The 27376-nt window shown below is 29.0% G+C and overlaps 1 protein-coding gene across 4 annotated transcripts; it reads right to left on the reverse strand.

Annotated features, from left to right (window-relative positions):
- Positions 1–21615: 21615 nt before the first annotated feature.
- Positions 21616–26992, reverse strand: LOC111287388 (glycolate oxidase 1-like). 4 transcript variants are annotated; one of them, XM_022877914.2, is made up of 12 exons: positions 26834–26992; positions 25927–26090; positions 25703–25827; positions 25200–25246; positions 24989–25066; positions 24740–24864; positions 24541–24607; positions 24360–24422; positions 22749–22818; positions 22559–22659; positions 22375–22479; positions 21616–22030 (listed from the first exon to the last, which is right to left on the reverse strand). In XM_022877914.2, the coding sequence occupies exons 2-12, from the start codon at positions 26061–26063 to the stop codon at positions 21839–21841; spliced, it is 1110 nt and encodes a 369-aa protein (XP_022733649.2). In that variant the 5' UTR covers positions 26064–26090; positions 26834–26992; the 3' UTR covers positions 21616–21838. The 4 variants fall into 4 exon arrangements, with proteins under 4 accessions (XP_022733649.2, XP_089615506.1, XP_089615507.1 ...); XM_089759380.1 differs by having other exon boundaries at positions 24517–24607; XM_089759381.1 differs by having other exon boundaries at positions 24517–24607; positions 25927–26107.
- Between the last annotated feature and the right edge of the window lie 384 nt (positions 26993–27376).

The raw sequence follows: 27376 nt of genomic DNA on the forward strand, positions 1-27376 counted from the left end.
CATCTGGATGTTCATCATTCAAAAGAGTTATTGCAACATTAAGTAAATTTAGCTTTTTCAATAAATTTACCCCAATGTGAAGATAGAGAATTGTTTGATGAAGGATTAAAAAAGGAAAAGAATGTAGCATAGGCCCAAAATACTAAGCAAATTAGAAAAGTATGGCTCAAGGATTTTGGGTGGTGAAAAATTTTGAAATAACCTTAACATTTATCAAATCATCAAATTTAAAAAAAAAAAAAAAACTCAGGAGATTGCCTTAAAAGATTTACAAATTAATCGACTATCTCATTGTTCATAGTCCAAATGAAGATTAATAAATCATAGTCACAATATGGTGAAGTTTTGAAACTTTCATCCTTAAAAATTCTTAAGGATTTTAATTTTTCAATTGAAAAAAATGAAATGTTTAGGGAAATGGCTCAAGATTCGCATTCTTAATAGTAATCACCAAATTTCTTAAGTTTTTTTCACATGCATATGTAGGAACCCAAACAATAAAAACTCATTGGAAACCAATGACTTCATGTAGAAAGAAAAATCAACCTATGATAAAATAACTTTTCATTGCTCAAAAAGCTCTTAGGTTAAAGTGCCATTATTGATGAGACTTTCAATCTTTTTTTTCAACTACCTGCATTTCTCAGTTGAGTGCCTAATTGCCTTCATGTGATAATCACATTTACCATTTAGATCATAACCTTTTATTGATGGATTCAAAATTTCTTTCAAAAGTACTAGGTAAAATACTGGTACTTTACTAGTAAAGGTAAAAAATTAGAATTAAAATTAGGATTTTTTCAAGAATGTTTCTTGATCCTTTTTTATTATTCAATGGTCGAGCATTATACTAGGGATAATGATTTATGTGAGAAACTAATTGTTGGGTTGGCTGGTGAAAATAAGGATTTTGAAAAAGGTTATTTATAGTAGGGTAATAAGGTTAATAAGAAGGGTATGGGTTAAAGCCTCAAACTTGTTTTTTTTCATACATTACAACTTGAACATGTCTTTTTTTCATTCTCATTACACCCATATCCTTTACACCACTTACATCATCCTTTTTAAGCTTCCTAATTTTTATGGCATTCTCTATTATCTCTCTTTATATGACCATGTCAGTAAAATTTTTTGTTACATTTTCAATCATCTTTTCATAATATGAAACTTTAAGAGTGTTAATAAATAAGATTGTAGTTTTTTTTCTATTAAAAAAGGTATCTTCTACTTTTAAGCATATTCTATAAAGCTTTCTGATTGTACTAAAATTTTAATGTTTTCATGCTCATTTTTAGTGTAATTTTTCATATATTTTGGCTTGTTTCTTAGGATTTTTGGCAAAATTACTCTTAAATGCACATTTATCTCTTGTGTCAATACAAATAATGGAATTGAAAATTTTTGAACATTGGTTATACAAATTTGAAGATCTTTTATGCAATAACTGCATATAGCCTGAATTAGTGTCAATATGCAACCTTAACATAGAAGGAGTTTTCTTGATTTTTCTAACTTAATTTTTTTTAGCATTATTTTTATAGTTTTTTTAGTAAAATGTAGGATAAAATACATTTATAAAATGTTTGCAATTTATGCAAAAAAAAAAAATGAGTGAAGCAAAGAAATGTTAGTGATGGACATTGGTGAATAATGTATAGTGCATGGGAAAAGTACCAAAGATGTTAAGCGTACAAGCTGGTTGAAGAGCCAAAAAAAGAATGCTGATGTGGCAATTTCAAGAGTTGTAATTGGTAATTAAATTGACTTCTTAATCTAGCCATCATACGTGAAAGAAAGAAGAATGTAAGCTTGTTGATGAGCCAAGCAACCATGCCAGACATCAGTGCACTAAAACTAGTGTGAGCCAGTGTGCACCAGGAGAAGAAAAAGACTCTAAGGCCTCAGGCACTGAGAGATCATTCTAGAATTTTTTTTAAACTTGAAGCATATCCCTTCTACCTATAAAAAGAACGAGAGGGCTTGCAATTAAATGGTGTTAGATTAGGATTTAGATTTTTAATTTTTTTCTTTCTTGCACTTTTTTCTTTGCATTTAAATTTTCTTAGTAGCCAAACACTTTATTTCTTGTATTTTTCTTTAAATTTCATTGCAATTTTACTGTTTTTTAAGTTTTTTTAAGTGTTCTTTCAGAATATTTCAATAAAATTTACATTTAATTTGTTTTTTAGCTCAAATCTACTGATTTCTCATTTACACTCAAATCTAATTTTGAATCTGCCAATTCTAATCTACCTGCGGTTTTTAGAGCATAACTCATTGAAATCTTGCTTGTTTTGCTCAAATTTTTTTTATAATTTCCTAATTCATAAAGCTATAACATAGTAAAAATTTAGTCCCAAATTCGCACCACAGCTTTTCAGATCAAGCTTGGAAGATTCTGTTGAATGCAGGTGACAAATGTAGTTTCGATTTTGAGCAAGCAATTTGGCATGAATTGCTCTCCACTTTGGTAGTTTGTTTGCATTCTTTTCTTCTTTAGATCTTTAATTTTACATGTAACCTTGCTTATTTTAATTTTGTTGAACATGTTTTGTTTTTTCAAATTCTACATTGTTTGTGAATTTAAGTTCATTGAGCTGATTTCTTTGTTGATTCATGTTATATTCTTATTGATTTAGGTAGAAAACTCATAGATCTAGGTTGCTTTAGTTCAATTTTAGTTCATTCCTACTAGAGGATTTTAGATCTAATTTTTCTTCCATGAATTATTAGTTTCTAGCTTTCAAATGCAGTTTTTGTTTTGCACTTTTACTTATTGATTCTTGTAATTTCTCTCTAATTTTTTTTCTCTTGTTGTTCCTTCAATGTACAGTTAATCTTCAATTCATAGTCATTTGATTTTACATTAATTAATTTTAAATTTCTAGTTTGCATTTCTAATTTTTAGATTTTGCTATACTTTTGATTTTCATGTTCTAGCTTAACTTTTGCATTTTTCTTTAATTGCTTGCATTTCAAATCTATTTTTACTTTAGGTCTTTTAACTAGTTTTGTAATATAAATTTTGATTGTATTCAATTTAATGCAATTTAGCTTTTGTCTTGCTTGTTAAGCTCACGATTTTCATGATTTTCCTTCTAGTTTAGCTTTAGGCTAGTTAATTGAATTTTGTGATTTTAGTTCTTAATGCTCATTTCAAATATGATTTCATTTAGAATAGGTTACTATATTTTCCCATTTATATTTAGTTTGGTTTTTTTTTTTTTTTTGTATTTTACTTAGTTTTCATTTTGATGCTTTTTTTAGTTTTATTTTTGTAGTTAGTTTAACTTCATGTTCAATCTTTGATTGAGCCAACTTTAGAAAAGTATGGGGATAAAAGGTATTTAGCTTAGGAATATTTTTAACTAATCCTCGTGGGATCAACATCTTGATTTTTTTATCACTATTATTACTTGTACGGCCTATGCACTTGCAGAGTTTACCCAATCTCTCTCAACATTTTTTTCTTATGCTTTGTAAAAATAATCAATCTGGGGCTAACTTTACAATGTGTTTGTACTGAGTTATGAATGCTTTAACCAATTATTTTCATGAAGTGATGCGAGTTCTATCTAATTGAACTTACCACCTAGCAATAGACCCTATAAGACTATTTTGAAATATATGAATTAAGAGTTTGTCATCATAAGCATGGACAACCATCTTTCTATAGTACAAAGTGATATGGGTCATTAGGTATTTAGTCTTATCATATTTTTTAAATTCTAGGACTTTGAACTTGGCAAAACAATCACATCTAACACTAAACAAAGCTCCAATGCATCCATAGATCCATAAAAATTTATTCTCTTGATAGCTCGAAGTCTTTTCTCTATGAGATCCATCTTCTTTTGAGCACATGAATCTTTTATTACTTCAAATGAACTTTCTTAAAGTTTTTCTAGCTTTTCAAATCATCAAGGACTGGAACTGGTGAAGTTATTAAAGGTATTTTGGGATAAGAGTATGCCCCTAGAGGTAGTGTTTATTGTGATTGTGTGCCTTAGGATGCTTGTATATGGGTTTTTTCCACTTTTTTCTCTCGATTCAAATTTTTTAACATTTCCATTATCTGGGTCTAATCTCTTGTCATTTTATCTTGAGCTTTCTCAAATTTCTTAATTCGGCTATGTTGTTCTGGCTTCATGAGTGGCAAATAAATTACCTTGATGATCAGCCTCTTGAACCTTTACTATCATAATTAAGAATTAGGATAATGTCTACTGTAAATTTATGCAAAAAGAAAGAAAAAATTTATATATGAATGAATGGATACATGCATTAAGTGCTATCACATAATAAGAAAGAAAAGAAAAAAAATATTTAATTAAAAGTTAAAAATTATTCTAACAATAACACCCTAAAACATTTCTTAAAAAATCCTAAAATCTATTGCATGGTCTTATTCTTCAGCTTCAAGATCCTAGTACTGCCATGGATATGTTCTTCAACTATTATGATTAGGCAATAACCTCTTAACAATCTTAGGCTTTCATTTATTCCTAAAATTCAATGTAGCAGCTCTAGTTAAACCTTTTACCTTATGTTTGAAAATAAGGCAATTTTCTGTTGAATGACTTATATTCTCAAAGTGATAATCACACCTAGCCTTAATGATTTTTTGGGTTAGGTAGTTATTTGATTTACAAGCATAGGTCTTGGAGTAAAACTAGGTGTATGCACCCAAAGGTTTATTGGGAAACTTGGCTATTAAATAGGTTGATAAGTAATAAGGTTTTGAATAGCATTATTCATAACCAGGGAAATATATAAGTATAGGCTAATCTGTGGAGATTGAATAGGAATAAGTCTTATTTAGGATGCCAAAAGCGTTTGTTTAGGAATAATCAGTTGGGGATTTTGGTATTAGCTGATCTGCAGAGTCAGCGCAAGGTTAGAAAACCTTATCTTTTTTGCTTTTTTTTTTACTTAGCCTTTTTTTGGGCCATCTGATGCATTGACATGACTTGGATCAGTATTAGCACTATGAGAAGCTTTTTTATCTTGACAAAGTGGTTGTTTAATGCACATACGGATTGGAGTTGATGAGAACATTTAAGAATGAACTACTTTAAGATTTTCACCCTTTCCACTAGCTTGGTAAGTTGCATTTTTATTTCTCATAGGCCATGTCCAAATTTCTCTTGGTTGAGTTCTATGGCCTAGATCCATGCTTTTAATTGATCTTTTATCTTTTATGAATTGCTGCCCTAGATAAGCAAAATATTTCTATTATGCAATGACATGATAAATAAATAATGATTTATGAATGAGTAAGATGCATGAAATGAATGAAAATAGATAAACAAACAAACAAATAAGTAAATAAATAATTAAAAACCTAAAAAAGTAACAAACAAGAACAAAGTTAGCATCCAATATAAAGAAAGAAAGAAACAAGTTAGTGCATAACTCAAAAACTATGGGACCTGATTTGGATTATTTCTATCAAAGGGAAGGACATGACTCTACTTATGGGTTAAGTCTATTACAACTCACTATATGTGATTTAAGATTGACTCTATAAGTTCCTAAATTGTTCCTCACATCATTATCTATCACAGATTAGTAAGGTACCCTAATTTTTATCTATCATATGCTACAAACAGAAAAAGTTCAATTTGAGTAAGAGTATTTTATTAGCTCATGTAAATGCATAAAATCTCATGAAGACATAGGTATTTTACTCTCTTCTAAAAATGAAACTCAAGCGTAGAGCTCAAGTTATGCATATGCAAATGAATAACATATATAATTAAAAAATAAATAAATAAATACAAATAAAAAAATTTCTCAAATTTATTAAATTAGGCTTGGATAATAAGAAATCATTTACTAGCTTAACTATTGACTATCCCCATTGGAGTCACCAAACTATCATAATGTATAGATCCATGGACCTATCGATAACATAGATTTGAGGAGTCGCCACCAATCTTTTTTATTTATGTGAGATTGGCTTTCTAACTGAATCTATCTCATTTAAAAAGAAATTCTAAGTTTGACTTAGATATATTTAAATAGTAGATTCTAGTCCATGAAACTAGATTTCAAGTTTAGAAATATAATTACATGTAAGGAAGGTTATAGCATTATCGCAGCACTTATCCAAAAGATAATACTAGTTTGATTTCTAATTATCCAAGCATTAAAATATTTTTATAATTTTAGCAAATAATTTAATTATTGAAAATTGATCCTAAAATTACTTTAATAGTTTGGTAGTAATTTAAGATAATTTTTTGACCTCAAGAGTATTCATGAAGACTAGTGTCTCACTCTGAAGAGGTTCTGTCAACGGATTCATTAACATATTTTGTTTAAAGAAATAATTAGTAAAATCCTCTAATAGTTTGGTAAAATTTACTTAGATGCATATCCCCCAATAGTTTGATGAAAATATTTTATTTGAAAACTTATTTCTAAAGTTGCTTTAAGAAAATTCATTAAATATTCCAATAGTTTAGTAAGATTTAATTCAAAATTTAAATCCTCTAATATTTTGGTAGAATTGAAAATTTTATTATTATCTTATTTTTTTATAAAAATTGCATTAAGTCTTCCAATGGATTGGTAAGACTTAATTCAATATTTAAAATTTTCAATCATTTCGTAGAATTGCAAAATTATATTTTAATTAAATGAGTTCTCCAATAATTTGGTATGATTCATAATCAAAAATATATTTTTTAAAAATTTACAAAAATCCTTCAATATTTTAGTAAAATATCATGAATTAATTTTTTTAAATTTATTATTTTTATATATTTTTTAAAACATTCATAATCAAATTACATAATACACAATAACATAAAATAAATAGAAGAAGAAAATAAAAAACATATATACCAATTACTGGACCAAGCCCAGTTGAGGTTCAAAACAAATTGAGCTTGTAATGGCCCAAACAAAATTTTGACCTAAGCTTGAAATGAGGGGCTAGATGACCTGGGCTTGTGATTGGGCTAGACTTTCCTTCACGAGGGCTGGGTGAATTGTTTAAGTTTGGCTAGACCCTAAAACGGGTCAACAGGAGCACAGGTCAAAACTTTTCTTGCCGAATGGCTGTTTAGGTTAGAAAGCAAAATCATCTTTTCCCTTTTATTTCCCACGGCTACTCTCTAAAGTTTCAACTTTCCTCTGAAACTTCTTCCTCAAGAACAAAGCCCAAACACCAGTGACCTTTCCCTAGAATTCGACGTCGATTCACTATTGATCTCACTATTCCTTATTTTCCTCTTTCTCTTTTTTCTAAGTTTCTAAACTTTCCAACAACCAAGAACCTGTAACAAGAAAATGAACAAGCCTAGAAACCATCAAATATCACTACTAGAATCCTGCGTTAATTCGCCGTGCACCACCACCATCTATGCCACTACTCTCTGTTGAAACCACAAAAAAACTTCCTACCACAAAACCCAAAAACAAGACCTAAATCGAAACCTTAAAAAAATCCCTTTATTACCAACTTCTTGCCTTTTTATGATTTTGGATTGCTACTAATTGATTGTGATTGTGAATGGGTTCTTATTTTTGGGTTCAAGTTAGTTGATTTTTGGGTTTAATGGGTTGAAACCCTCGATCACTATCTTGTGTATGTTGAATGTGTCAATTCTGGGTTGGTTAAGTTTCGATTTTTCTGTATGATTTTCTAGGTGTTGCTTCTTGAAATTGGATTGCTTGTGAGCTTGGTTCTGGGGTGGGTATGATTTTTTGTTTTAGTTTGGGATTAATGGCTTTCAATTTGTGTTTGCTTCGTATGGGTTTGGTATGGTTGTGCTGTGATTATGGCTCTCTATTTGGAAGAGTTCGGGATGGGTTCGGTTTTGCTTGAAATTCTTCCGTGTTGAATATCTGCTTATGGCTGGTTTCTATTTGAAGTTGCTTTACCATAGGACTATGTGAGGCCAATTCTATTTTTGATTCTACTTTTATGTGATTACCTCCCTTGGTCGATTAAGTTCCTCTTCTGTGTTGCTTTGCTTTTGTTGAATGGGGCTATTTTCAGAAATGGTGGTGAAGATAGTAAAGTGGTGATGGCTGCTGTGGTCGTCAAGATGCTAATGAATGGTGGATGATGATGTTTGTAGGGAATTTGCTGGCGACTGATGATTGTGGAATTTGGGTAGTGTGGGTAGAGGCAGTGGACGATTAGCGATGGTATCTGAGGCAATGGTGAACTGATGCTATACATGTTTGCTTGCTTTTTCCTTCTCTCGTGACTTGCAGATTCGAATCCTTTATAGGGATTCATGCTTCTCTAATTTGGGAAATAGTAATTTCCCCAAATCTATGATTGTGATTTTATTTCTTTATGAATTGATTCTCTGCGATTTGATTTGCAGGAATTATGCCTCAAGATCAAATCCGAGACTAAATCACGGGTTTCCTTTTTCACAATAGTCCCACTTTTTTTTTTTTTTATTTTGACTTTTTGACTCTTAGACTAAAAATAATAAAAAGTAACAATAAAAACCAAAATCAAAATTAAGACTAAAATTAAAACAAGAATTAAAAGTAAAATTAAAATTAAAATTTTTTGGCTTTTAATTTTTGGGCTCAAAATACATTTTTTGTAATAAGGCCCAATTTGCAATTAAAGATTTATTTTAATTTTGATAAATACATATTTTTCGTTTGGCAAGAGTTTCGAAAAGTTAAATATGGGAGAAGATTGAGCATCTTAAAATGAATAAATCTAAGATGAAAAAAAACATTATGGACATGAATAGTATAGTTGTAGATCGTAGAAGATTTTCAATCTCTCTAATTTTGTACATAATTTTGTTTACAAAATTTTTTAAAGTGAATTGCGATTCTTTTAAAAAAAATGTGAATGGCTTTTAATTTTTGACTTTGTAAATGATAATTTATTGACTACTTAGATTGGATTTATAAATATTGTTTATAGTTTTTCTAATCTTTTTTTGAGAAAAATTTGAAAAAAAAAATGAAAAAAAATAAAATTGATGTAAAATTGTTGAGAATAAAGTCCTATATAAGAAGTTTTAAAGATCATCAAGGAAAATTAGGATAAAAACGGGAAGTGAAAATCTGGAAAAAAAAATGGCCTTTAAGAAAAAAAAGAAATATATGTTTTTATAAAAAGTGACAAGAGTCTCGAGGGAATTGGTTGTTATTATTAAGGATAAACTCATCAAATAGCTTCACATATTTTTTTAAACACTCTCATGTTCCAAACCATTCAAATAATTTTGTTCATCAGCTATACCCTATAAGGGGCATAAACTTGAATTGGTGAACTTTGTTTGATCATATTATGGTAAAAAAGGTGATAGTCTTTTTCTAAGCAATAAATAATATGACAGTTAATTTATAAAAAAATTTGGGATTTCTAAAAAATCAAGCAAATACAACATTTTTTTAAGAATCTAAATGTGGTAATTTGATGTAACAAGGTTATGCTGTAATTTCAAAAAATTTTAAAATCGAAGCCTTCCAAATCTTTTAAAATAACTTAAAACATACCCACCTTTTAGTTTTCCACCCCAAGATTATCCTTATCTAGTGTCGTGAGGCACATCGACAAAAAAGAAAGACTTCATTACTTTTAAGACAACTTGAGTTATGATTAACTCGTTTTTTTTTTTAGGAGTGACATGAATTATTTAACACTTTAAATGAGTTCATTTCAAATGACACTTTTCTCATATTAACCTTTATTAGGGATGGTTTGTCAAAATGGGAAAATCTTCTCGAATTGTGATGAAGGCATACAAAAAAAAAAAAAAAAAAAACAAAACAATAGAAAGGAAAAAAAATGAAATGAAATGAAATGAAAAGAAAGAGAAAGAAAAGTTTTGATTGTGACGTCATGCATTGAGACATTGAAATGGATCCAAAAATAAATGTATCTCAATAAATTTAGAGATCAAGAAGAGAAAACCAGAAAGTTCAAATAAAGTTAAAAAGACCAAGAAAATCCAAAACAAAGAAAATTGTGAAAAAAATTTCTTCAAACCTTGTTTTTCTGAAAAGAATCATTTTTCAAAATTGAGTAAATGTGTTTGAGATCATAAATGGTCATATTTCATCACTATTTTACAAATATAGAAATTTATCACTTGTTATCCCTTTGACTTAATAAATTTTTTTTAAATAAACCCTGATCAAGGATCATCATTTATATTGAAGGCAAAAAAAGATATATTTAGAGATTAAGTATAGTAAAGTCCAAGAAGGAACCCTACGTGCTAAGAGCAAATACCTAATAAAAGGTTCCCACAAATACCTAGTTCTCGAAGTTTTAAATCCACTTAAAGAAAAGGAAAAGAAAAAAAAAATGAGAAAAAAAGAAAAGTAAAAGAAAATGAAAGAAAGAAGAAAAGGGAAAAAAACAAAAAAAATGAAAAGAACAAAAGAAAAAGAAATAAATGATTAAATGGAAAACATGTAAAAATGAAAGGACAAACATCCCCAAAGTAAATCCTTCAAATGAAAGAATGATCATTTCTTTGAATAACCTTTAAACACTTATTTTACGTCTATATATCCCTTTTTTTGAAAACTTCAAACCTTGGCCTACGTTATATCCTAAGAAAAACCTATATTGGATCAAGTATAGATGTTTAAAATTAAAGAGTTTCTTTTTAAGGAATGGCTATAAAACCCATAAACCTTTTTTCTTTGTATTTTTTTATTTCCTAATTACTCGTTTAGACCATTATTTGATTTTGGATAAGTTTGAATTCTTGAGTGTATGATATATGAATAAAAAAAAAAGAAAAAAAAGACTAAAAGGAAAGGAAAAAAAAAAGAAAAGATGGGTATAGCTTTATGGTGAAAACCCTATAAAATGAAAGTTTAAAGTAAACTTCGAATGCTTTAAAGCCCCTTATGATACTAAGTGAGATAAATGCTAACCAAAGGCAGCCTGAATCCATTGAAAGATTCGAAGATATCAAGGTTCCAAAAGTTTCAAAATGCATAAAAAAGTATTGATCTTGAAAATTTGAGCATTCTTTCCTTAGCCTTAAATAACTTTTCAAATTTTGAGCTTGTCTTAGTTTGCCTTGACGTCTATCAAAATGTTACATTTAGATACCAAAAAAAGTGTCAAACATGTTTGGTTTTCAAAGAGTTTATGCTTTTTAGAAAAAACTTATGTTTCATTTATGAGTCTAAATAGAAAAGTAAATTTTTTTTTATGCTTTTCAAGTCTTGAACCTTCTTAAAAGAACTAAAACCTTAATGTGTTGAACCATTTAACCTATTTGAAAAAAAAAATCATCTCCTATTTTATTTCTAATAAGGATTGCCAATTTTCAAGGGACTCCCAAAGTTACATTTATTTGGATATTGCACTAATTTTGATTATGGAATTTAATTATATAGGGCAATTTTATTGAATATTTTGAAAACTTTTAAAAAACTAGTCATTCTTTTTTGTGAATAATAAGAAAATCATGTTTATTAAAAAAATTATTGATTTATGAATTGTTAGACCAGTTTAGATTTAAGGAAGAAAAATATTTTTCATTGAAAAATTGATGGTGTTAAAAAGAAAAGAAAAGAAAAGAAAAGAAAAATATGTTTTTAGAAATAGTGGTGTGTTTTCTTATTTTCACAATCAAGTCCAAAACACATGTTGCATGTTGCATACATTAAAATGAAAAAAATAAAGAAAGCATGTTGAAAATAAAAAATAAATCGAGAGAATATGTCCAAAAGCAAAAGAGGTAAAAATTGATAAAGAAGCAAGATGGAATGAGTGAAGGAATAGGAATATGGTAAGGTGAGATCATTTTGGGAAGAAAGTGAAACATTACTTGGATTGGAAATGGGAAATAAGCATAATTGAGAAAGAATTTTTTTTTTTGAGAAAAATGAGTATTTTTATTATTTACATTTATATTGGGGCACATACATCATGAAGTTCCTGCATTTGCATGAGCATTTGTAAAATACAGTTCTTTGGTTGCAAGGAATATTTGATATAAAGAGAAAAAGAAAAGAAACAATTTGAATTATGAATTTGCAATTATATCTTTAGGGCATGATATTGGCATTTGCCTTCATAAGAGGCATTAGCATCATGGAAAAAAAATTGCTAGTAAGAAAATTTGTCATGCATTTCTTAAGTACATTTGTATCATAAAAACAAGGAAAGAAAATTCACATTTGCATTATTGTAGGGTCATCTACATAAAAAAAATATTGGTATTTGCATCATGAAAAAATCACAAGCATTTGCATCATGAAAAGGTTTTGTCATTATATGAATTCTTGCACTCACATAAAGACATTTGCATTCATATTATTTGATTAGAAGTAGATATTTGTGTCATGATTGTGTTTGTCAACTTTATAAATATTAGAAAAAAAAACAAAAACATTTTAGCTAGTAAAAAAAAAAAAGAGAAAAGAAAAGAAAAAAAAGAGAGAAAAAAAAGAAGGAAGTATTTGAGAAAAAAGTATTAAAAAAAAGAGAGAGAAGAAAAAATTTGTAAAAAAAAAAACCAAAAAACAAAAATCTCTCAGTTCAAAAGATAAGAAAAAAAAAGTTTGCCAAGAAAAAGAATAGAGGAAAATAGTTTGGGAAAAAAGAGAAAAAATAAAGGAAAAAAGAAAAGAAAACAAGAAAATAGACAAAAAAGTATAACATAAGGAAAAAAAAGAAAAATAAGAAAGAGCAAATAATTTGATCTGCAAAAGAGAATAGGTTATTGAAGAAATGAATGAAATAGATGAGATATGATTACAAGTTTAGTTTTTTTATAAAGAGTAAATGTCAAGAAATTTTGAAAAAAAAATGAGGTTTAAGCTTAATTTAGTTGGTACCTAGATGAGAATTAAGTCTAGTTTAACTAGTACAAATGAGATTTAAGCCCAGTTTAGCTAACACCAATAAAAATTAAGCCAAGTTTAGGTGGCACTTTAAGATCAATATATCATGGTATTTTAAGCCTAGATTAGTTGGCACTTTAAGCCCAAATTTGCTGGCATCTAAATCCAGTTTAGTAGGTACCTAAATTTTAAGCCCAATGTAGTTAACATTTTAAGCCCAAATTAGTTCGTATCCAAACCCATATTAGTTGGCATTTTAAGCCCAATAGCTAACACTCTAAGCTTAGATTAGTTGGTACTTTAAGCATAGATTAGCTGGCACCCAAATTTCAAACTTAATTTAGCTGGCACTTTAAGCTCAAATTAGTTGGCATCCAAATTTTAAGTTCAATTTAATTGGCATTTTAAGCTCAGATTAGTTGGCACCAACAAGATTTAAGCCTAGATTAACTGACACCTAGATTTTAAGCCTAATAAAATTGGCACTAATTAAGGAAAATGTTGTCATCAAATTTTATTCAAAATTACTCGGTGGTGATATTTGAGTTTTCTTTTATGGTGATATCCGAAACATTTGTAAATTTTTCTTGGTGGTGATATCCAAGTTCCCTTTGGTAATGAATCCAAATATTCATGTTTGCATATCATTAAAGTTTTCTCGATGGTGATATCCGAGTTCTCTTTAGTGGTAATATCCAAAGTTTAAGAAATCTTAAAAATTGAATATTTCTTTTTTTACAAGCAAATTTTTAGAAAATGATTCATAAGTTCTCTTGGTGTAATATCTAAATACTTTATACAAGATTCGTAAGTCTTTTGAGCTGAATTTTTTTTAAGTGTTAAGATTTGTAAGACCTCTAACATAGTATTAAAGTCCTTTAGGCATAATATATTAAAAATTTAAAGTTATAGAGCCTTTAATAGGAGGAACATTCATAAGTGTTGAGATTTGTAAAACATTTAAGTGTAGTCTCTAAGTCTTCTAGGTATGATATTTTAAATTTTTAAAGTTGTGAAGTCTTTAATGATAAGAGCATTCATAAATGTCTAGATTTTATAAGACCTCCAGGCATAGTTTCTAAGTCTTTTGGGTAAAATATTTTAAATTTATTTTTGAAAGTTATTGAGCCATTACCTAAATGAGCTTTTAAATTTGTTTTCAAAAGTTGTTGAGCCTTTACCTAAAGGAGCTTAGAAATTTGTTTTCAAAAGTTGTTGAGTCTTTTCTTAAAGGAACTTTTAAATTTATTTTCAAAAAGTCGTTGGGCTTTTACTTAAAAGAGCTTTCAAAGTTATTTCAAAAGTCGTCGAACCTTTACTTAAAAGAGCTTTTGAACTTATTTTCAAAAGTTTGTCGAGCTTTTAAAATTTATGAATCCAAAAAAAAAAAAACTTTTGAAAAACTTTGAATCGATAACTTTGGACAAAATTATTATTTATATCTTTGTCTTATTTTTTAGTTTCAATAATATGCAAAGAGAGACAACTATAAACACTTAATTTTATCTGGATCGATTTAAGTTTGTTCAATTTTGTTTTTACTTAATTTACATGTCATGATTTGGATTATTTGAGAATTTTGATTGAATTTATCTTATAATTGCTTTAAAAAAAATAATAAAAAAAACAAGAAGACAAGCTATACATGTAACCACTAGCCAAAGCCTGTTGGTCATTACCCTGCTCCACTACCCTATTGGCCATTACCTACAGCTCTAAGGAGTAATTAAACATTGGACTGTTATAACCCATTCACAGATAAAAACCAATAGCACTATTCGACTAGAAAATAGCTAGGAAAGAAAATTCACAACAAAAAAAGAATGAAGGCTTCTTTCAATCCAAGCAAGTCAAATGCCCAAGTTTCCTTTCCATAGAAACCACCGTAGAACCCTCTTAACCACCAAAATGAGCCATCACTGAAATAACCTTTACCCATTACCCATCTCCTATCAACCAAACCTTACCTCATTACCACTAGATCCATATAATTCCTACACCATTAAAATCACAATTTACCATAATTAGCTTTAACAGCCAAAGCACAAATGGGAGACCCATAACCAATTCTCACCAAACAAAACCAAAACCCATGCCCACTGTCAATAATAAAAAAAACCAATTACATAACTCATTTAGGTTTAGTGGATTTCTATGTTAGGCTACAATGTGGAAGGCTTCTTAGGTAAAACTTTTCGCCTTTTTAAACTTTAATTATGTTTATATATTTTTATATATGGATAAGTTTAATTATAGGGAAATGAATGCTTGCAAATTAAAATTATGAATGCTTATTGTTTTATATATATATATATATATAAATTTGCTAATAGGATAATTATTATATTTTGTTTGAAAAATAAAATATAAAATAATGAATATTGGAGGGAATTTAAGTAATTATTTTACTAAAAAATATTTTTCTTAGAAATAATAAATAACATGTTTATAAAAAAATAAAAGAAAAAAAAAAAGATTTTGAAAACCTTGCTTAGGTGTTGGAAAGAATCTAAATCGTTTTTTTGAAAATTAATTCTACTTAGATATTAGAGAATTAAAGAATTAAAAATTAATTAAAAAAAGAAAAAAAGGGAAAATTTTCTCTCAAGATAAATAATAAATAAAGTTGCTTTCATTTTTAATTTTTATTTTGGAAAGGAAATGAAAGAGAATAGTACAGGATTAAATATGCATAAGATAGCTTAAATTGGTTATTTTAATTTTTAATTTGCATTTGCATCATTTTTTTGCTTCATGTTGCATTAATATAAAATTGTTAAGGAAAAAAGGAAATTGAAAAACTGAATTTGCTTTGAAAGTTTCCCTAAATGTTGGAGTGTTTGAGGAAATTTACTTATTAATGATTCTAATTTTTCTAAAAAAAAATCAAAACAAAAAAAGTAAAACCATGAAACCTCAAAATCCTAATGACCCACCAAAATCTTAAATTGGACCCAAACCCTAAATCCAACCCACAACACTAAATTGGACCTTAAAGGTGTTCAAACCTCAAAAACCTTGACCTATGCCAACACCCAAAGCCATACCAAGATATGAAGGATTTCTATCAAAATCTCATATGAAGTAACCTATTCACAAACATTGCCTAAAAGATGAGATATTTAACAAATTTTATTTCACTAAGTTTTTAATACAATTTCTTAACCCAAAATAATAACAAGATTAAATAAAAGAATATAAATAAAAATAAGCTCTTAAATATAAATAGTTGCACCTAACATTTACCTAGAGTTTGAAAAGTTTGGGTGATCTTTTTATATTTAAGTACTCGATCATAAAATTGCATTTCATCATCTAGCATGACATTCATTTTCATATATTCATTTTTAGATTATGATTTCCATTCATTCCACGTGCTCTTTTTTTAATTGTTACTATTGTTTCTTAGTTAATTATAATATCATCTTTTTTTTTTGGCATAAAGATTTTTTATGGAAAATATTATTTAAAAGAAATTTGGAGCATTCCAAGAGAAATAATTTTTGATACTCTACCTATATATTAGAGAGTCACCAATAACTATCATGTGTAAAGAATGTCATTTTCATTTTTAAGGAATGTCGTGGTGAATTTTAAATGAAAATAGTTATATTTAAATTCTATCCAGATGTTAGCGAATTTTAAGGTCATTCATTAACTTAAAAATTTTCATAATACTTCTAAATAAAGGTTTTTAATAAAATTGATTCTTTAAAAAAAAAGGTGAAAGAAATTATTATTAAATTTCAAAATGAAATCACTTCTATCTAACACCAAAGATAACACATGATTGATTGGTACCGTTTTTAAATGGATGTTGTGGGGGTGCTAATCCATCTCCACTCATAATCGTATTCTCAAACTCAACTCTGTTTATTGGTGGTAACTTCGTATTTTTTTCAATTGACAAAAATTTTACATCCTACGGTGGGGTTCATGGACCCACACGTTGTAATAGTCAGTTTATATAAAACCTTAAAAACCTCTCTATCAAAGATTTATTGGGTTAAAGGCCTACACAATTATCAAACCACATTAGCCCAATAAAATGTGCAAAGCCCATGTGTAAGTGATTACAATTAACTATTTGGACTATCATGCTTGTTTCATTTTATAACAACAAAAGAAATTTTATTATCATTTTAGTTCTACTGATTTTCTTTTGTTTATTTATACATGTGATTACTCCAAGCGAGATACTAATATAAATGTATTTCTATAGATTACTAAAAGTTAAAATTTAGAATACCTCATTATCATTTTATGCACCTTAAAAATTTTCAAATCATATTCCATAATCATGATATCAATCAATATAAACACTTAGCATGCTATATTACCAAGTAAATTGTCTTAATAATTAATAATACATTTATATGGCATTTCAATTTTTCAAGCACGACTATAAAAAATTTCAAAATCAAAATTGACTATCTACAAAGAATATCTTATAATGTAAACATATTATACATGAGATTCAACAAAGTCTATAATTTTCATACTATAAATCTTCAACATAATAGTATATGATAAATGTCAATAATGCATTTTTTTTAGACTATCATACACACACAATGGATTATGGTATAAATTAATCTCATGTACTTGTTAATGTTCATGTTAGGAATATAATATTTTCAAAATCACCAAGCATGAGTTGCAATATAAAAAATTAAGGCAAGTTAATTTATAAAGCCTTAACAACAATCAAAATCTTTAACATATTGAAATTTGCAAAATTAATTTGGCCTACTCTTATAAATTGAAACTTTTACTCATATCTATTTACTTTCTTAACTCATTTATTTTTATTACTCAGAATCTTTATGGCAATATTTATCAGTTTCATGATACCAAAAACATGCTCAAATACTTATTAAGAAATAAATTTTTACTTGCTACTTTCTCAACATATTGTAACATTATTATTAAAAAATAATTAATATCTTATTAGAGCATATTTGATTTAATAAGTATTTTATAAAAGCAAAATATTTTAAAAGCTAGTCTAATAATTTATGTAAAACAAATTCACTATGTAATTATTTAACACATATTATATCTCATAATATAATTACACAATTTTAACAACAATGCTCTCTCACTATTTTAGCATACTAGCATAAAATCTAAATGACTTTCATAAATCATTTATAGTTAATAATATGTTTCATATGTCCATGAAAAACACGAATTTCTAAAATATATATTACATTATGCACTTTATTAGGTTTTAAACTTAATGCCTAAAATTTGGAATCATAATTATGTGATTATAATGTTTTATTGGAAAAAGAAATGAAGGCAATCACACATAACACATACTTTCAAAATAACCAAACTTAATTTCACATCTCACATTTAACATAAGCATGATCCTTCATAAAATCACTTTCATCAAAAAATAATATGACAATAATATAGGAACAAACAATATGACAAATATATTAATCATGCATGTGACAATTATTTTTATGGATTCATATGACTAAATAATATTTAAAGTATTCACAAATTCTCTCAAGTAAAAGACTTTTATTATCACAAAATGTAATATTTTAACAATTGGACAATAACTAACAAAATGTTCAATACTTAATGATTATGTCCAAGAAAACACCTATGACTTAATTAAGCTCTAAATTATTTTTTTATCCCTTTTAATTAGAGCTACTTAATCTTTATCACAAAATCAACTTTAATATTCAAGACAAAAAAATGTAACTTTTCACATATGAGCAACAATCCATTCAAATAGCACTAGCTCATGATGTGTTATTTGTAATTAAATTAAAAAGTCCAAGTGCATCATCACAAACTCCTTTTTGGGCAAAAAATATAACTTGCAATTAAGGACTTTTCACATGACGTGAATCTGAAAATATTCTAGTTTTAGAAAAGTCTATTCCTTTTAGGTAGACAAATCTTCTAGACTAATATATCCTCAACCATGATGCTTCATGTCAACTCCAAATTACCAAACATAATAATCCTTTTAGGTAGGCGATTGTATAAGATAATTTGATAATCCTCCATTCTTGCATATGACAAAATCTTGTTAGTTTCAACGAATGAGCCACTTTGGCGGCCAAACACCCACATTAACCAATTATAGTTCTCATACTAAAAAATTTAAATTGCTCATAATTTTAATTTGCATACTTAACTGAATGTATGCATTTTCACCATTCTTGCGAGATACTTGACTATGATATATCTCTTTAGATCATTAAAAATTGATTGCTTTTATGTGAAACAATAATAATTAATATGTATCTCGATGGATCATTATAAGAATTTTTTTTTTCTCGTGAGATACTTAAACTGAATGTGTTTCACTAGATTAAAAAATAATTTATTGCATTCAAACCAAATGTCTTGAATTTTATATATAATTTAATATTTCCATTCAAATCTTTATTCTTATATATAATGTACCGAAAATAAAAATTTTATAAATTGACAATGATACATAGTATCAACATATTCATGGGAAAAAAAATTAAGGCAATAATTTTAAATTTTAATTATTTCAAATAAATAATAATTCAATATTATCTAATAATTAAATGAAATTATAAAACAAATTACCAATTTGATACTAGCTATATCAAAACCTCATGGAATTCAAACCTAACTTGCCTTCCAAAATAGCAAAAAATTAGTAAAAATAAATTTTACTAAATTTATTCAATTATGCATATAATTTTATGTCAAGAGTACTAAACTTTAAATAATATATAAAGAGAGTACATACCTCAAATGGAATCATAGCATGCTCAAATATTTTATTATAAAATAAATAACAAAATTCATATACATAAAATATAATAATTATTTAATCATGCATAAATATTATATAATAAATATTTTATGTCATTTAAAAATTTTATAAAAATAATAAATAAATGCGGTGTAAAATTTAGAAACTAAATGAACAAATGGCATAAAAAATGGATGCCGAATGAATCCAAATTGATTAATTTATTAATTCTACACCATTCACTAACTTGGTACGTTGCTAAATCAATATTGTTCACTGAGTCAATACTATTTATGACTTGGAACTGTTTATCTTTTATCTCTAGGGTTTTAACTCGACCCAAATGGGTCAAATTTGACATGTTTTGGATATATTTCAATTTTTAAGTTAATTTAACGCTTTTTTTTTTGCATTTAAACCTTTAAACATGCAATTAACACATAAATTTACAAAACCCATGTCACAATTTGCCTCAAAAACACATAAATCACCATGAATTTAACAAAAAAATTTCATATTTATAGCCATTCTTAATCCGTTTTTGTTACTTGATTTTCTTTGTTCCATTTTTCATGTTTTTCTTGAGTTTCAATGTAATTAAATACTCTAAATTTTAATTAACACATATATTTATAAAACCCATGCTTTAAATTACATCAAAACAACATGAACCAATATTAATTTGATCCAAAGTTTTTGGATAAAAAGCCTATATATAAGCTTTTTATGATTTTTATTCCTAATTGATCAATTAAAACTCAAATTTCATGAAATTAAAACATATGTTTAATCTTAAAATACATGGATAACAATATTCAAATGTCAGCTCAGATTCAAACACATAAAATATTAAGATTTTAATTAAATCTTAACTTTAGTTTAAATATTGAACTCAAATTTTTAAAACCTGATTTCTCTCATTATATAATAAATTAAAAAACGTTATATATATGGTTTCAATCCTCTCCCACAGAAGAACAAAAGACCCAGATCAATTTTGAAAAAACAAAATAAAAAAGTTGGATCATGACAATCATAAGATTTTGCCTAAAACTTAATTAAATGTGAAATTAATATTTAAAAACATAGTTTTGGGTCTTAATATCACATAATTAGGTTCTGATACCATATGTAAACATAATCTTATATCTCAAAAATCATATGTGAATATTAGAACATCAAATTTAATCATATTGAGTATCTACTTTGACAAACATAATTGATAAGCGAAAGTAATATTAATTCCTAAAGATATTAGGTCTTCCTCTTTGTTATTTTTTTACTAGTAGCTTTCAATAAGTAAATACCGTTAATTAGAAATGAAGAGGAGACCTTAGTCAATTTATATTAAAACCCTAAAAATCTCCCAATCAAAAGATATACATTATTCATAAGTAATCACAATTAATTATTTAAGCTTTCATATTTGTCTCATATTAAAATTAAATTTATCAACATATTTTATTAAACATTAAAATCATCAATTAATAATAGCTCACCTATTGAAAAATTCTAACAGGTATGCCATGAGCAATGATCAGTTTGCAGGAATTTTTGCTCCAGCTCCTAACAATCTGTTCAATGTTTTGTACCTTGAACCATTTATAAGTTGAAAATATTCAGCTTAATTTCTTTTGTTTTATTCATATTAGGTGTTAATATGCGAAACAACCATTGGTGAGGGTTGAAAATGAAAGAGCTGCAGCCTGTAATTTCCATGCTGTATCTGCAGGTATCACCAAACCAATTCCGTTCTTGTCGTTTTTGGATCAGTTTTGAAACTTTTTTTGGATCAAGTAAGTTTGAGAGAAGGTGGATTCAAACGAAGATCATAATTGCATATTTCCCTAAATCTTTATTTTTGGTGCTGCTGCAAATCATCAAAATACATTTTGAAAACATCATTTCTGTATGAAATTGGCTCTATGATTAGAGCAAATCATCGATCCAGATATAACAATGGTTAGAATTCTTTCGGTAAACCCTGCCAATGCCTTCATTTATGCTTCCTTCTTCCAAACCATCACTTCTTTAACCAAATATTCACAAGCAAAAACTATATATTACCAAATGCTTAAAGAAACAATATACAGTGAAAGCAGCAGTAGCCATGATCATCATTACAAAAGTTCTAACTCATTGAAACAGAAACATTGTGTTTCAAAGAAAGGGCAGTTTGTAGAAGGCCAAGTGAAATTAACCAATCTATCATCATTAATTTATGCCATAATGCATAGCAGATGCTAATACTCTTGAGCCATGCATCTATAACCTGGGCACTGGACGAGGGTGTGGACTGTCCCAGTCAGTCACGATATGCTCGCGAGTGATTTCTTTGAGTGAACGACAACCACTCAGCGCCATTGTTAGTTCGAACTCCTCCCGCAGCATTGAAAGTACTTTCCTTACACCAGCTTCTCCCTCGGCAGCCAGTGAGAACACTACAGGTCGTCCTATCTGAGATTAAGACCATTACAACATGAGTCTTGACTCTGAGCTATTGTGATCAATATAGCACGATGATTATTTCTTAAAGGAGAATTAAAAAGACAATTTCAGTGGCAAAGAACAGAATCTATATTAGGGCTAAAACAGCAAGAACTACTCTGTGGAGATAATAAGATACATACTACAGAAGCGGTATTGTCAACTATTGCAACAGAAATACTCCATTTTCCAAATTAAAATGTACTTTCATTCAGATGGATTATAGATACAAAAATTATTAAAAAGAGGGCATGGTTACTTCTTATTCATGTGCCTAAGTGGAATTCCTTTCCGTGAGGCAGTCTTATACTTACAAATATACCAGAGGCTCCCAGTGCTAAAGCTTTGAAAACATCTGTTCCACGCCTAACACCACCATCCAAGAAGACAGGCACCCGCCCTTGTGCAGCTTTGACAACCTGGAAGTTAAGAATTTGTCAGACATATTGTTTTGGTATCATTGTCCCATGCAAAAATAAGTATGAAGCATTGGTTTACCTCTTCCAGGGCCATGATAGTAGCTGGAACGTAATCAAGCTGGCGAGCTCCATGGTTGGAGACAATGATACCAGCTGCTCCAGCCTGTATCGCTATCCTTGCTGCAAGAGAAACATAGATAGTTAGAAAAAAAAAATCAGTATTTGTTACCAAAATGGCCCAAGATGCAAAGAAGTTCAATTTTTCTTACTATCTTCAGCTGTGAGTACACCCTTCACAAGAATTGGCAATTTGGTAATTGTCTGAAGCCATTTCACGTCCTATACATGGCCAATAGAATTCATTTAATGCACCGTTAAAATTATCTTCAGACATAGCCAAATCATAATAAACTCAATGGTTTACAGTTCAAATATCTACAGCAGAATCTATAGCTTGGATTCTCATTACTACCATTCCAGATTGAAGAATTTAAGCCAAAATTCTAGAGTGTATTATAGATAAATTAGCTATAACATTTCATCTTTCCCAAGCTGTTGGACAAAAACTCTCTAGACTCCATGAGTTTTTAACAGTATCACGAAAACAAATGAATATTTTTCTTGTCTACATTCCCCTTAGACAAAAAATGTCTCTAGACTCCAAGATTTCTTAGCAGTATCACGAAAACAAATGAACATTTTTCTTGTCTACATTCCCCTATACTTGAACGTTATAAATAAGAAATGGCTTAAATATAAAAAATCCCTAAATTGACATTAAATTATCATATAAGCTCTTATCATTTTATTGCAACAAATTGAAACTCAAACATTTACTTTCACCCAATTGAGCCTTGGAAATTAGTGAGGTCATGTGACTGTTGTCGGGAATATTGACTCAAATTTCATAAGAGATTTGTTTAGGATTTGTTAGAGATTTGTTTGGGATTTGTAAGATATTGCTTGATGGACAAGAAGACTTGCAAAAGAAGAATTCTAAAAGAAAGGAGATTCTTAATAAGTAGGTTTGACTTGCAAGAGAAGAATTCTAAAAGGAAAAAGATTTTTAATATGCAAATTTAACTTACAAGAGAAGAATTTTAAGATGAGAGAGATTCTTAATGGGTAAGTTTGTATGGTTATAAATATGTGAAGTCTCTATAGGGTTAGTATGAGAAAAAGATGTAAGAGAGTTGTAGGGTTTTGTGGGATAAACACCCCATAGGAGTATTGGGGCTGTACGTCTTATGGGTGTGTATGTTTATTTGTGAGTGGACTAAAGGAGACTGAGAGGGTCCACATAAGTATGATGTATGGGAGCATATAGGTATGTGTTTGGTTATGTTGAAAGGGTGCACAAGGGTTTGGGTTTGTGTTTGTTTGGGTTGAAATATTTCATAGGACTAGAGGAGATTGAGAGTGTCTTATGAGTATTGATTGTTGAGTGAGGCTTATGATTTGATGTATGTTTGTAATTCTTTACAACTAATGGATCTTGTTTCTCATCCGTAGATGTAGGTTAGTTGAACCGAATCACGTTAAATTTTTGTTTCTTTTGTGTTTGATTTATTGTTTGATTTTGCTTCCGCTGATCTGATTGGATTGGAGGCTTTTAGCCTAACAACTGTGATGCCTGTTAACAAATGTTTGATGATTGTTAACCAATTTTTGTTCAATTGAAGGCTCAATTGAGTGAAAAATATAGATATTTGATAGTTCAATTGATTGCAACAAAAATAGAGGTTTGGATGATGATTTAACTTTTTTTTTTTTAATATATATTCAAGCCACGAGAAATCAAATATGGTTGCTATTCAAAGTATCGCATATAGATTTAAATCGACCAAAAAATCTCCTGATCGAGTCATGCATATATATACCTTCCAGCTGAGGGAACGATCAATTTGTCCAGCAACATATGAAGCAAGTCCTGAGTCATCAGCCTGCGTGGCTCGCAAGAACAAATTAAATATTAGAGTAAACAAAAGCTCATTATTTGAATTGAAAGATTACATGGTTCTTTACTAGGTTTATAACTGTACAATTAACGGGATCACATACTTTATCCATCTTGCCCAGGTCCAAACCTTCAAAGTTCTTCAATGTCAAAAATGGTGCTAAAGTGAATCTGCAAAGGAATTGAAAGGAAGAATTATTGAGCATAACTTAGACTTACACATATACAGAACCGAACATCTATTGCTAAGTTGAAATAATTGTGATTCAAGAGGACACTGAGACTTTTGAGAGACAATGGCACCTATTCTTGATGTCAGCTTCTCTGCGACCGAGCCTTGGAGTATCGACTGTAAGAGCAATTGCCTTGAAACCAGCCCTTTCAGCTCTTCTCACAAGCTGCGCAACTACATTCCTGTCCTTGTATACCTGAAGATTTGACATTAGAGATCAGTTACAACGTGAAGCCTAAAAACTTATTCCCCATGAATAATAGAAAGATAAATCAATTAATTTTAAGAGATAGGACACCAAAATATCTATTTAAACTTACATAGAGTTGGAAAAACCTAATGCCTGGTCCTGTTGAAGCGACCTCTTCAACACTAGAAGTGGCCCATGAGGATAATGTCTGAAATTGAGAGCATAAAAACATTTGACAATATTTTGACAATATGAAAGGTTATGCTTCCAGTTAAACAAGTGTCCCTATCAAATAAGCTAAGGATGAATATTAAATGGAAAGTTGGAGTTGGAAGCCTAACCATGATAGTTCCAGCTGCTGATGCAGCCCTGGCGGTTGCGTACTCCCCTGTCACAAATTGAAGGATCTCACTATTAAATTGTCAATCAAATTGCTTTCGATGAAACTATGAAGGTTCATTATAATTATGTTTAAAAATCAGTTCCTGCACTAATGAGAATATAAAAGCCGATCAGATATGCACATGATGTAATGATCCGATTACAGCTCTCCTTTTAAATGCAATAAGATCTATCAAGAAGGAATCCGCAAAACTGAGGTTTTTGGTATAGGGATATACTTGGAGAAAGTGCTTATGTAACAAGGAAAAACAATGATGTCAATAATGGTTAATCCACTGAAGGCATCTTGCTTTCTAGTTTGTCTAGTGTCTACATAAGCATATATGTGCAAAGGAACAGAACCTGGCTATTCTTAATTGATATTGTCTCATCCAATAACTTGATTCTAATATAAATGTTCAACATATAGGAGGATAATCCTTTTGAGAAAACAGTGCCATACCTTCAGGATGAGCCATTTTCTGCATGGCTGTTGGGGCAATCATGATGGGCATTGATATCTTGAAACCCAAAACAGCGGTAGTCATGTCTATCTTGCTCACATCAATAAGAATGCGAGGACGAAACCTTTGCATTATAGGAATAGAGTTTAAGAAATTGAGGCGAAAACAATTAGACAGAAAGGAATCGAATCTAGTGTCTTGCAATAACAGATAGAAAGCTCACAGGATCCTTGAGAATGCATTTCTGTTCTCCTGCAAAGTCCACTGGTCCTCTGCACCAGATGCATAGTAGTCATATACCATCTTTGGCAACTTTTGCTTTGCAATTGCATCATACTCACTGACATTGGTTATCTCCATATTTGCTGTGAAGTTTTAGTGTTCTGCCTGGAAATTGTCTAGTACTTGGTATTTCAGGGACAGAAGGAACTTAATAAGACTGATGATTTACTCATTACGATAACATCCAATCAAATGGTGGACTTAAAATTAGAGAAATGTTGTTCTAGACTACGGCAAAAGAATATTATATAAAAGAGTTCCAAATGCATGAATAAAACAACAGTGAGGAGAAAAAACAATTGACAGGATAAAATATATAAGATACAAATCCAGGTTTGACAGCATATGATGAAAGCAGCCAAACTCGTACTCTCATATCCATAATACTTATACAAGCGAGAAATCCACTATTCTGGGACCCTATCTACACTTTAAGTAATTGTCTAATACAAAAAAATATTGAAGCTCTTCCATTGGGTTGCTAGAAAAAAGATATCAAAAGAAAGAAATAAAAAGCAAATTAAGTAACAATTTTCAGCATTAGTACTTTTCTTCAAGAATCTCTCCGCCCGAGTTAGTGAAAATACAAGAAGCTGTGGTTTGCTATTAGGCCCTTGGTTTCTTTGTATATATCTTACTTATAACCCAAAAATAAAAGTAATAAAAGAAGGAAAGGGGGCAAAAGAAGTAGGAAAGATATTGAACACATACACATAAATAAATTGAAAAACACAACCATAAAACAAGTACACAGAGAAAGGTGTTGAGCCGAAAACAAGTCATGTAATAACAAAATTGTAGCCGAAAAGTAATGAAATGAGAATAAAATAAAGTAGAGAAAAGCATACCCCTGGGTTCCAAGATTATGCACCGGAGTATATGCAGAGAAACCAGTTAAGAGGTAAACTCTAGTATATATCTTAACATAAGAGAAAGAAGCAGATTGCAAATAAAAGAAAGTAAAAATAAAAAACAAAGGGTTTATATATATGAGTTTGGAAGGTGGTAGAAAAAAAGTGAGGTACATATTATAACATCTAGCACATATAAACCATATAGAAAAAAGGGAAAAGAAATAACCGTGGGAAAATACAAATTAAGTGGATGAGCATTTGGAGGTGAGAATTTCAGACCAAATCCCGTTAGAGCAATTGGCGGACTCTCATCCACATACCCCTTGTGTGTTTCACAGCTTTTCTTTCTCTATTATCATTTCTCATCCAAAAATAAATAAAAGAATAGGAAAAAAGATTAGCATAATGAAGGGATATAACAAAGCAAGAAATTCCAGAGAAGTGAGTAACTCTCAAAACTGGAAATTACAATATAAGCTGTAATTATACGAAGTTATCATAATAAACTCCAAATTAAAGCAGTCAATCTCTTTATGT

Source organism: Durio zibethinus, chromosome 4 (assembly GCF_047325235.1).
Source record: "Durio zibethinus cultivar Kanyao isolate XHJ-2024 chromosome 4, ASM4732523v1, whole genome shotgun sequence".
Lineage (NCBI taxonomy): Eukaryota > Viridiplantae > Streptophyta > Magnoliopsida > Malvales > Malvaceae > Durio > Durio zibethinus.